This window comes from Salmo salar, chromosome ssa01 (genome assembly GCF_905237065.1).
Source record: "Salmo salar chromosome ssa01, Ssal_v3.1, whole genome shotgun sequence".
NCBI classification, from domain to species: domain Eukaryota; kingdom Metazoa; phylum Chordata; class Actinopteri; order Salmoniformes; family Salmonidae; genus Salmo; species Salmo salar.
Genome location: NC_059442.1, coordinates 3,165,538 through 3,178,037, shown reverse-complemented (window position 1 = coordinate 3,178,037; position 12,500 = coordinate 3,165,538). Strand labels below are relative to the sequence as shown.

The 12,500-nt window shown below is 49.8% G+C and overlaps 1 protein-coding gene across 3 annotated transcripts in view; it reads right to left on the bottom strand.

The window, feature by feature from the left end:
• The window catches only part of LOC106569409 (vam6/Vps39-like protein), a 78,965-nt gene that overhangs the window by 43,636 nt on the left and 22,829 nt on the right, over positions 1 to 12,500 (bottom strand). For 2 of the 3 annotated variants that reach the window (XM_045705726.1, XM_045705772.1), the window contains 4 exons: positions 11,840 to 11,969; positions 8,761 to 8,903; positions 7,388 to 7,528; positions 4,192 to 4,333 (listed from right to left, as the gene is read on the bottom strand). In XM_045705726.1, coding sequence (XP_045561682.1) covers positions 4,192 to 4,333; positions 7,388 to 7,528; positions 8,761 to 8,903; positions 11,840 to 11,969 — 556 coding nt within the window. The remainder of the gene's footprint in view (positions 1 to 4,191; positions 4,334 to 7,387; positions 7,529 to 8,760; positions 8,904 to 11,839; positions 11,970 to 12,500) is intronic. The other variant, XM_045705752.1, reaches the window with a different exon arrangement.

Sequence of the window (12,500 nt, the reverse complement as noted above, 5' to 3'; positions counted from 1 at the left end):
CTGCAGGACTGGGGGAGGAAGAGAGGAGAGTTAGCCTTGGTGGGGACTGATCCAACAACACCTGCAGGGCTGGGGGAGGAAGAGAGGAGAGTTAGCCTTGGTGGACTGATCCAACAACACCTGCAGGGCTGGGGGAGGAAGAGAGGAGAGTTAGCCTTGGTGGGGACTGATCCAACAACACCTGCAGGGCTGGGGGAGGAAGAGAGGAGAGTTAGCCTTGGTGGACTGATCCAACAACACCTGCAGGGCTGGGGGAGGAAGAGAGGAGAGTTAGCCTTGGTGGACTGATCCAACAACACCTGCAGGGCTGGGGGAGGAAGAGAGGAGAGTTAGCCTTGGTGGGGACTGATCCAACAACACCTGCAGGGCTGGGGGAGGAAGAGAGGAGAGTTAGCCTTGGTGGGGACTGATCCAACAACACCTGCAGGGCTGGGGGAGGAAGAGAGGAGAGTTAGCCTTGGTGGACTGATCCAACAACACCTGCAGGGCTGGGGGAGGAAGAGAGGAGAGTTAGCCTTGGTGGGGACTGATCCAACAACACCTGCAGGGCTGGGGGAGGAAGAGAGGAGAGTTAGCCTTGGTGGGGACTGATCCAACAACACCTGCAGGGCTGGGGGGAGGAAGAGAGGAGAGTTAGCCTTGGTGGGGACTGATCCAACAACACCTGCAGGGCTGGGGGGAGGAAGAGAGGAGAGTTAGCCTTGGTGGACTGATCCAACAACACCTGCAGGGCTGGGGGGAGGAAGAGAGGAGAGTTAGCCTTGGTGGGGACTGATCCAACAACACCTGCAGGGCTGGGGGAGGAAGAGAGGAGAGTTAGCCTTGGTGGGGACTGATCCAACAACACCTGCAGGGCTGGGGGAGGAAGAGAGGAGAGTTAGCCTTGGTGGACTGATCCAACAACACCTGCAGGGCTGGGGGAGGAAGAGAGGAGAGTTAGCCTTGGTGGGACTGATCCAACAACACCTGCAGGGCTGGGGGAGGAAGAGAGGAGAGTTAGCCTTGGTGGGGACTGATCCAACAACACCTGCAGGGCTGGGGGAGGAAGAGAGGAGAGTTAGCCTTGGTGGGGACTGATCCAACAACACCTGCAGGGCTGGGGGAGGAAGAGAGGAGAGTTAGCCTTGGTGGACTGATCCAACAACACCTGCAGGGCTGGGGGAGGAAGAGAGGAGAGTTAGCCTTGGTGGGGACTGATCCAACAACACCTGCAGGGCTGGGGGAGGAAGAGAGGAGAGTTAGCCTTGGTGGACTGATCCAACAACACCTGCAGGGCTGGGGGAGGAAGAGAGGAGAGTTAGCCTTGGTGGGGACTGATCCAACAACACCTGCAGGGCTGGGGGAGGAAGAGAGGAGAGTTAGCCTTGGGGGACTGATCCAACAACACCTGCAGGGCTGGGGGAGGAAGAGAGGAGAGTTAGCCTTGGTGGACTGATCCAACAACACCTGCAGGGCTGGGGGAGGAAGAGAGGAGAGTTAGCCTTGGTGGGGACTGATCCAACAACACCTGCAGGGCTGGGGGAGGAAGAGAGGAGAGTTAGCCTTGGTGGGGACTGATCCAACAACACCTGCAGGGCTGGGGGAGGAAGAGAGGAGAGTTAGCCTTGGTGGACTGATCCAACAACACCTGCAGGGCTGGGGGAGGAAGAGAGGAGAGTTAGCCTTGGTGGGGACTGATCCAACAACACCTGCAGGGCTGGGGGAGGAAGAGAGGAGAGTTAGCCTTGGTGGGGACTGATCCAACAACACCTGCAGGGCTGGGGGAGGAAGAGAGGAGAGTTAGCCTTGGTGGGGACTGATCCAACAACACCTGCAGGGCTGGGGGAGGAAGAGAGGAGAGTTAGCCTTGGTGGGGACTGATCCAACAACACCTGCAGGGCTGGGGGGAGGAAGAGAGGAGAGTTAGCCTTGGTGGGGACTGATCCAACAACACCTGCAGGACTGGGAGATGGAAACACACACGAGGTGAGTTACAAGACCAGGGGAGGGTTGAGGTTACAGTATCATTGCGGTCTACTTAGCACAAGTCCTTGAATATTCAGGTGAACACACTCCCAATGGATTACTGTCCTGTATCTACACCTTTGAATTGAAATTGAGAGAGAGAGAGAGAGAGAGAGAGGCAGAGAGAGAGAGGCAGAGAGAGAGAGGCAGAGAGAGAGAGGGAATAGAGAGAGAGGCGAGAGAGAGAGACAGAGAGCAGTGAGAGAAAGACAGAGAGAGAGAAACACACAGAAACCTCAGCAGCATTACGTCACTACAACAGCTTGTGGCAGACTGATTAAAAACACACACTGGCCTGGACCAGAACCAGAACTAATAGCATGAAGACAGCTATGATCTAAGAGGTATGAGGATGACTGTCCAACCACGGTGTGGGCCAGCCTCCAGTCCTGGGAGATATACCATGGGGACTACGAGCTTATCTGGGACTGATCCTTCCTTCAGACAGGACACATCACAGAGAGCAGAGCTCTGGGAGGGATCCTTCATTCAGACAGGACACATCACAGCTATTCAGACAGACAAGGCCTTTCTCTCTGGTCCTCCTCTCTGGTCCTCCTCTCTGGTCCTCCTTCATGCTCAGAACAACATATCCTCCTCTCAGGTCCTCCTCTCTGGTCCTCCTCTCTGGTCCTCCTCTCTGGTCCTCCTTCATGCTCAGAACAACATATCCTTCTCTCTGGTCCTCCTCTCTGGTCCTCCTCTCTGGTCCTCCTCTCTGGTCCTCCTCTCTGGTCCTTCTCTCTGGTCTTCCTCTCTGGTCCTCCTCTCTGGTCCTCCTCTCTGGTCCTCCTTCATGCTCAGAACAACATATCCTCCTCTCAGGTCCTCCTCTCTGGTCCTCCTCTCTGGTCCTCCTCTCTGGTCCTCCTTCATGCTCAGAACAACATATCCTCCTCTCAGGTCCTCCTCTCTGGTCCTCCTCTCTGGTCCTCCTCTCTGGTCCTCCTTCATGCTCAGAACAACATATCCTCCTCTCAGGTCCTCCTCTCAGGTCCTCCTCTCAGGTCCTCCTCTCTGGTCCTCCTCTCTGGTCCTCCTCTCTGGTCCTCCTCTCAGGTCCTCCTCTCAGGTCCTCCTCTCTGGTCCTCCTTCATGCTGAGAACAGATCCCTTCTCTCTGTAACACAGGTCTTCTACTCTCACAAGACAGACTTTGTAGGTAGCAGCTATTTCGGGAAGGTTTTAGCCACAGTGATGGTGTTGGTATGTGGTTGTTTTACCTATGCAAGTTGAATGCACTAATTCTACCTCTGGATAAGAGTGTTTCCTAAATGACTCATGTGTAATGTAGCGTTAGAGTTAGAGCTCCACATACCCAGTACTCTGTGACTGCTGTCTAGCGTCGATACGCTGCATTTACACACGAAGCACAATTATTGTCAAGGGAGATGATCTGATTGAGAACAACTTGTGAAAAAAATCAAAAAGATCAGATTTGAGCTGCCTGTGTAAACGCTGCCATAGTGACAACGCTCATTACCTTTCTGAAGCATGGAAGAGGTGGTGTGATGGTGCTCATTACCTTTCAGAAGCATGGAGGAGGTGGTGTGATGGTGCTCATTACCTTTCTGATGCAGGCCCTTCTCATAGAGGATGATGAGCTGCCTGTGTAAACGCTGCCATAGAGACAACGCTCATTACCTTTGAAGCATGGAGGAGGAGGTGTGATGGTGCTCGTTACCTTTCTGATGCAGTCCCTTCTTCTCATAGAGGATGATGAGCTAGCTGCCTGTGTAAACGCTGCCATAGTGACAATGCTCATTACCTTTCTGAAGCATGGAGGAGGAGGTGTGATGGTGCTCATTACCTTTCTGAAGCATGGAGGAGGAGGTGTGATGGTGCTCGTTACCTTTCTGATGCAGTCCCTTCTTCTCATAGAGGATGATGAGCTAGCTGCCTGTGTAAACGCTGCCATAATGACAACGCTCATTACCTTTCTGAAGCATGGAGGAGGAGGTGTGATGGTGCTCATTACCTTTCTGAAGCATGGAGGAGGAGGTGTGATGGTGCTCATTACCTTTCTGAAGCATGGAGGAGGAGGTGTGATGGTGCTCATTACCTTTCTGATGCAGGCCCTTCTTCTCATAGAGGATGATGAGCTAGCTGCCTGTGTAAACGCTGCCATAATGACAACGCTCATTACCTTTCTGAAGCATGGAGGAGGAGGTGTGATGGTGCTCATTACCTTTCTGATGCAGGCCCTTCTTCTCATAGAGGATGATGAGCTCGCTGTACTTGTGGGCCTTCTTCAGGATGTACTCACTCTCCTCAATGTGACAGTGGTTATTATCCAGACGCAACAGAGGGGACACCAGGGCCACGTTGGTCTGGAGAGAGGAGAGAGATACTAGATTAACACAGGGGCCACGTTGGTCTGGAGAGAGGAGAGAGATACTAGATTAACACAGGGGCCACGGTCTGGAGAGAGACACTAGATTAACACAGGGGCCACGTTGGTCTGGAGAGAGGAGAGACAGTAGATTAACCTGTTAGGGGGCAGTATTGACACGGCTGGATAAAAAACGTACCCGATTTAATCTGGTTACTACTCCTGCCCAGTAACTAGAATATGCATATAATTATTGGCTTTGGATAGAAAACACCCTAAAGTTTCTAAAACTGTTTGAATGGTGTCTGTGAGTATAACAGAACTCAAATGGCAGGTCAAAACCTGAGAAGATTCTGTACAGGAAGTACCCTGTCTGACCATTTCTTGGCCTTCTTTGCCATCTCTATCCATTACAAAGGATCTCTGCTGTTACGTGACACTTCCTACGGCTGCCATAGGCTCTCAGAAGGCGGCAAAAAGCTGAATCGTGGCTTTGCAGGCTCTGGCTGAAAAAAAGTAGCGCGTTTGGGTAGTGGCTGGTTACAGTACTGTGAGACTCAGGCGCGTGCCCGCGTCGACCGAATGCTTTGTTTTCTTTCCTCTGTTTACCTAAACCCAGATTCCCGGTCGGAATATTATCGCTTTTTTACGAGAAAAATGGCATAAAAATGGATTTTAAACAGCAGTTGACATGCTTCGAAGTACGGTAATGGAATATTTAGAAAATTTTTGTCACGAATTGCGCCATGCTCGTAACCCTGATTTACCATTTCGGATAGTGTCTAGAACGCACGAACAAAACGCCGCTATTTGGATATAACGATGGATTATTTTGGACCAAACCAACATTTGTTACTGAAGTAGCAGTCCTGGGAGTGCATTCTGACGAAGACAACAAAAGGTAATCAAACTTTTGTAATAGTAAATCTGACTTTGGTCAGGGCTAAACTTGGTGGGTGTCTAAATGGCTAGCCGTGATGGCTGGGCTATCTACTGAGAATATTGCAAAATGTGCTTTCACCGAAAAGCTATTTTAAAATCGGACACCTCGATTGCACAAAGGAGTTCTGTATCTATAATTCTTAAAATAATTGTTATGTTTTTTGTGAACGTTTATCGTGAGTAATTTAGTCAATTGTTAGTAAATTTTCCCGGAAGTTTGCGGGGGGGTATGCTAGTTCTGAACGTCACATGCTAATGTAAAAAGCTGGTTTTTGATATAAATATGAACTTGATTGAACAAAACATGCATGTATTGTATAACATAATGTCCTAGGAGTGTCATCTGATGAAGATCATCAAAGGTTAGTGCTGCATTTAGCTGTCTTCTGGGTTTTTGTGACATTATATGCTAGCTTGAAAAATGGGTGTCTGATTATTTCTGGCTGGGTACTCTGCTGACATAATCTAATGTTTTGCTTTCGTTGTAAAGCCTTTTTGAAATCGGACAGTGTGGTTAGATTAACGAGAGTCTTGTCTTTAAAATGCTGTAAAATAGTCATATGTTTGAGAAATTGAAGTAATAGCATTTCTAAGGTATTTGAAAATCGCGCCACGGGATTCAACTGGCTGTTGCGTAGGTGGGACGAATTCGTCCCGACTAGCCCAGAGAGGTTAACACAGGGGCCACGTTGGTCTGGAGAGACGATATAAGGATAATTCTACAGTAATAGAATTACACTGAGAGTCCAATTTTTCACTTTAAAACAAAAACCATTGATTTAAAAGTTAAACAAATCATACAACTACATGCACAACGAACAATTTAAAACAGTAAATATTATATAGATATTTTTTCAATTACAGCAGATGCAAAGATTGGTAACAGAATTATACCAAAATCTCCCTCAGTTTCCCCCCCAAACTAAACGTTGTATCTGCACAGATCTTGCTGTAAATGTGACGTTGGGAAATTGTTAAACTTTGAAAATCAATGGTTTTTATTTGGTAAACAACGAAGTTCCATTACAATGGAATGGGGAGTATGTCCGAGGTATCCATACGTACATTAAGGTAGCATTACAATGGAATGGGGGAGTACGTCCGAGGTATCCATACGTACATTAAGGTAGCATTACAATGGAATGGGGGAGTACGTCCGAGGTATCCATACGTACATTAAGGTAGCATTACAATGGAATGGGGGAGTACGTCCGAGGTATCCATACGTACATTAAGGTAGCATTACAATGGAATGGGGGAGTACGTCCGAGGTATCCATTCGTACATTAAGGTAGCATTATAATGGAATGGGGGAGTACGTCCGAGGTATCCATTCGTACATTAAGGTAGCATTACAATGGAATGGGGGAGTACGTCCGAGGTATCCATACGTACATTAAGGTAGCATTACAATGGAATGGGGGAGTACGTCCGAGGTATCCATACGTACATTAAGGTAGCATTACAATGGAATGGGGGAGTACGTCCGAGGTATCCATACGTACATTAAGGTAGCATTACAATGGAATGGGGGAGTACGTCCGAGGTATCCATACGTACATTAAGGTAGCATTACAATGGAATGGGGGAGTACGTCCGAGGTATCCATACATACATTAAGGTAGCATTACAATGGAATGGGGGAGTACGTCTGAGGTATCCATACGTACATTAAGGTAGCATTATAATGGAATGGGGGAGTACGTCCGAGGTATCCATACGTACATTAAGGTAGCATTACAATGGAATGGGGGAGTACGTCCGAGGTATCCATACGTACATTAAGGTAGCATTACAATGGAATGGGGGAGTACGTCCGAGGTATCCATACGTACATTAAGGTAGCATTACAATGGAATGGGGGAGTACGTCCGAGGTATCCATACGTACATTAAGGTAGCATTACAATGGAATGGGGGAGTACGTCCGAGGTATCCATACGTACATTAAGGTAGCATTACAATGGAATGGGGGAGTACGTCCGAGGTATCCATACGTACATTAAGGTAGCATTATAATGGAATGGGGGAGTACGTCCGAGGTATCCATACGTACATTAAGGTAGCATTACAATGGAATGGGGGAGTACGTCCGAGGTATCCATACGTACATGCAGGTAGCATTTGAGCAGCGTGGTGTCGATGATCTGCAGGAGCTTCTTCCTGCTCTTGATGGTGGGAGTTCCTTCCATGAGGGGAGACGTAGTGGACGGGTCCGAGTCGTTCAGCTGCTTCACCAGGTGGCTGCGTTTCTGGAAAACACACATTCCCATGGTATTTACGGAGCCAGGACAATACACGTCCTCTAACGGGGACAATACGCCTCCTCTAACGGGGACAGTCCACTTAGTAACACGATACGCCTCCTCTAACGGGGACAATACACGTCCTCTAACGGGGACGATACACGTCCTCTAACGGGGACGATACACGTCCTCTAACGGGGACGATACGCCTCCTCTAACGGGGACGATACGCCTCCTCTAACGGGGACGATACACGTCCTCTAACGGGGACGATACACGTCCTCTAACGGGGACGATACACGTCCTCTAACGGGGACGATACGCCTCCTCTAACGGGGACGATACGCCTCCTCTAACGGGGACGATACGCCTCCTCTAACGGGGACGATACGCCTCCTCTAACGGGGACGATACGCCTCCTCTAACGGGGACAATACGCCTCCTCTAACGGGGACAATACGCCTCCTCTAACGGGGACAATACGCCTCCTCTAACGGGGACAATACGCCTCCTCTAACGGGGACAATACGCCTCCTCTAACGGGGACAATACGCCTCCTCTAACGGGGACAATACGCCTCCTCTAACGGGGACAATACGCCTCCTCTAACGGGGACAATACGCCTCCTCTAACGGGGACAATACGCGTCCTCTAACGGGGACAGTCCACTTAGTAACACGATACGCCTCCTCTAACGGGGACAATACGCCTCCTCTAACGGGGACAATACACCTCCTCTAACGGGGACAATACGCCTCCTCTAACGGGGACAATACGCCTCCTCTAACGGGGACAATACGCCTCCTCTAACGGGGACAATACGCCTCCTCTAACGGGGACAATACGCCTCCTCTAACGGGGACAATACGCCTCCTCTAACGGGGACAATACGCCTCCTCTAACGGGGACAATACGCCTCCTCTAACGGGGACAATACGCCTCCTCTAACGGGGACAATACGCCTCCTCTAACGGGGACAATACGCCTCCTCTAACGGGGACAATACGCCTCCTCTAACGGGGACAATACGCCTCCTCTAACGGGGACAATACGCCTCCTCTAACGGGGACAATACGCCTCCTCTAACGGGGACAATACACGTCCTCTAACGGGGACAATACACCTCCTCTAACGGGGACAATACACCTCCTCTAACGGGGACAATACACCTCCTCTAACGGGGACAATACACGTCTGCTCCAGACAGACTGGGTAAAGGGTTGGGGTAGTGAACTCACCTGCGTCAGGTAGTCGATGAGAGCGAGGTGAGCCTTCTCCAGCTCTGCTCCAGACAGACTGGGTAAAGGGTTGGGGTAGTGCAGCTGTTTACGGTAGTCAGTGGGGAGCAGGTCCGGGTACAGACCAATCACATGGGTGGGATCTGTTGGAGGAAGAAGGTGCAGCGTTACCCTCTGTTTCCTGTACACTGCTGTTGACCACAGGCTTTATAGTACAAGATTCACTTTCATGTCCTTGATGGGGTAATGGTATTAGACACAGAGTACTGCTGTATACAACATAGGATAAGGCAGCATATGCACTACGTAGGGAATAGGGTGTCAATTAGAGGCCTGTTCAGGTAGTTAACGGTGAGAGGCCTGTTCAGGTAGTTAACGGTGAGAGGCCTGTTCAGGTAGTTAACGGTGAGAGGCCTGTTCAGGTAGTTAACGGTGAGAGGCCTGTTCAGGTAGTTAACGGTGAGAGGCCTGTTCAGGTAGTTAACGGTGAGAGGCCTGTTCAGGTAGTTAACGGTGAGAGGCCTGTTCAGGTAGTTAACGGTGAGAGGCCTGTTCAGGTAGTTAACGGTGAGAGGCCTGTTCAGGTAGTTAACGGTGAGAGGCCTGTTCAGGTAGTTAACGGTGAGAGGCCTGTTCAGGTAGTTAACGGTGAGAGGCCTGTTCAGGTAGTTAACGGTGAGAGGCCTGTTCAGGTAGTTAACGGTGAGAGGCCTGTTCAGGTAGTTAACGGTGAGAGGCCTGTTCAGGTAGTTAACGGTGAGAGGCCTGTTCAGGTAGTTAACGGTGAGAGGCCTGTTCAGGTAGTTAACGATGAGAGGCCTGTTCAGGTAGTTAACGATGAGAGGCCTGTTCAGGTAGTTAACGATGAGAGGCCTGTTCAGGTAGTTAACGATGAGAGGCCTGTTCAGGTAGTTAACGATGAGAGGCCTGTTCAGGTAGTTAACGATGAGAGGCCTGTTCAGGTAGTTAACGATGAGAGGCCTGTTCAGGTAGTTAACGATGAGAGGCCTGTTCAGGTAGTTAACGATGAGAGGCCTGTTCAGGTAGTTAACGATGAGAGGCCTGTTCAGGTAGTTAACGGCGAGAGGCCTGTTCAGGTAGTTAACGATGAGAGGCCTGTTCAGGTAGTTAACGATGAGAGGCCTGTTCAGGTAGTTAACGATGAGAGGCCTGTTCAGGTAGTTAACGATGAGAGGCCTGTTCAGGTAGTTAACGATGAGAGGCCTGTTCAGGTAGTTAACGGTGAGAGGCCTGTTCAGGTAGTTAACGATGAGAGGCCTGTTCAGGTAGTTAACGATGAGAGGCCTGTTCAGGTAGTTAACGATGAGAGGCCTGTTCAGGTAGTTAACGGTGAGAGGCCTGTTCAGGTAGTTAACGGTGAGAGGCCTGTTCAGGTAGTTAACGGTGAGAGGCCTGTTCAGGTAGTTAACGGTGAGAGGCCTGTTCAGGTAGTTAACGGTGAGAGGCCTGTTCAGGTAGTTAACGATGAGAGGCCTGTTCAGGTAGTTAACGATGAGAGGCCTGTTCAGGTAGTTAACGATGAGAGGCCTGTTCAGGTAGTTAACGATGAGAGGCCTGTTCAGGTAGTTAACGATGAGAGGCCTGTTCAGGTAGTTAACGATGAGAGGCCTGTTCAGGTAGTTAACGATGAGAGACCTGTTCAGGTAGTTAACGATGAGAGACCTGTTCAGGTAGTTAACGATGAGAGACCTGTTCAGGTAGTTAACGATGAGAGACCTGTTCAGGTAGTTAACGACGAGAGACCTGTTCAGGTAGTTAACGATGAGAGACCTGTTCAGGTAGTTAACGATGAGAGACCTGTTCAGGTAGTTAACGATGAGAGACCTGTTCAGGTAGTTAACGATGAGAGACCTGTTCAGGTAGTTAACGATGAGAGACCTGTTCAGGTAGTTAACGATGAGAGACCTGTTCAGGTAGTTAACGATGAGAGACCTGTTCAGGTAGTTAACGATGAGAGACCTGTTCAGGTAGTTAACGATGAGAGACCTGTTCAGGTAGTTAACGATGAGAGACCTGTTCAGGTAGTTAACGATGAGAGACCTGTTCAGGTAGTTAACGATGAGAGACCTGTTCAGGTAGTTAACGATGAGAGACCTGTTCAGGTAGTTAACGATGAGAGACCTGTTCAGGTAGTTAACGATGAGAGACCTGTTCAGGTAGTTAACGGACAGACCTGTTCAGGTAGTTAACGGACAGACCTGTTCAGGTAGTTAACGGACAGACCTGTTCAGGTAGTTAACGGACAGACCTGTTCAGGTCGTTTACGGACAGACCTGTTCAGGTCGTTAACGGACAGACCTGTTCATGTAGTTAACGGACAGACCTGTTCAGGTAGTTAACGGAGAGACCTGTTCATGTAGTTAACGGAGAGACCTGTTCAGGTCGTTAACGGACAGACCTGTTCAGGTAGTTAACGGACAGACCTGTTCAGGTAGTTAACGGACAGACCTGTTCAGGTAGTTAACGGACAGACCTGTTCAGGTAGTTAACGGACAGACCTGTTCAGGTAGTTAACGGACAGACCTGTTCAGGTAGTTAACGGACAGACCTGTTCAGGTAGTTAACGGACAGACCTGTTCAGGTAGTTAACGGACAGACCTGTTCAGGTAGTTAACGGACAGACCTGTTCAGGTAGTTAACGGACAGACCTGTTCAGGTAGTTAACGGACAGACCTGTTCAGGTCGTTTACGGACAGACCTGTTCAGGTCGTTAACGGACAGACCTGTTCAGGTAGTTAACGGACAGACCTGTTCAGGTAGTTAACGGACAGACCTGTTCAGGTAGTTAACGGACAGACCTGTTCAGGTCGTTAACGGACAGACCTGTTCAGGTCGTTTACGGACAGACCTGTTCAGGTCGTTTACGGACAGACCTGTTCAGGTCGTTAACGGAGAGACCTGTTCATGTAGTTAACGGACAGACCTGTTCAGGTAGTTAACGGACAGACCTGTTCAGGTAGTTAACGGACAGACCTGTTCAGGTCGTTTACGGACAGACCTGTTCAGGTCGTTAACGGACAGACCTGTTCATGTAGTTAACGGACAGCCAGAAGCTCACCTGTACCAAGCTTAGCGAACACCTGCATGGAGTCATCAAACCTCTTCTGACAGAACAGATTGAAGGCATAGAGATTCTGGATGTGGTGAATCTGCTGTCTCTTATCTCCTTCCACATCATCCTTCATCTTCTGGGAGAGAGAGGGATGGAGGAGGGGAAAGATGGGGAGGGGAGGAGGAAAGGAGAGAGGGATGGAGGAGGGGAAGATGGAGAGATGGGGAGGAGAGAAGAATAAGAGGAGAGGGATGGAGGAGAGGAAAGAGGGATGGAGGAGAGGAAAGAGGGATGGGAGGGAGGAGAGGAGAGAGGGATGGAGAAGGAGAAAGATGGATGGGGAGGGAGGAGAGGAGAGAGGGATGGAGAGAGGGATGGAGGAGGGGAAAGAGGGATGGGGAGGGAGGAGAGGAGAGAGGGATGGAGAGAGGGATGGAGGAGGGGAAAGAGAGATGGGGAGGAAGGAGAGGAGAGAGGGATGGAGAGAGGGATGGGGAGGAGGGGAAAGAGGGATGGGGAGGAGGGGAAAGAGGGATGGAGGAGGGGAAAGAGGGATGGAGAGAGAGGCATATAGGGATGTAGTGAGTCACACCATGACAGGTCAGTATCATATCTCTGTCCCACTGCTAACCTGTCAGCAACGGGTGAGAGTGAAATAGCCAAATCC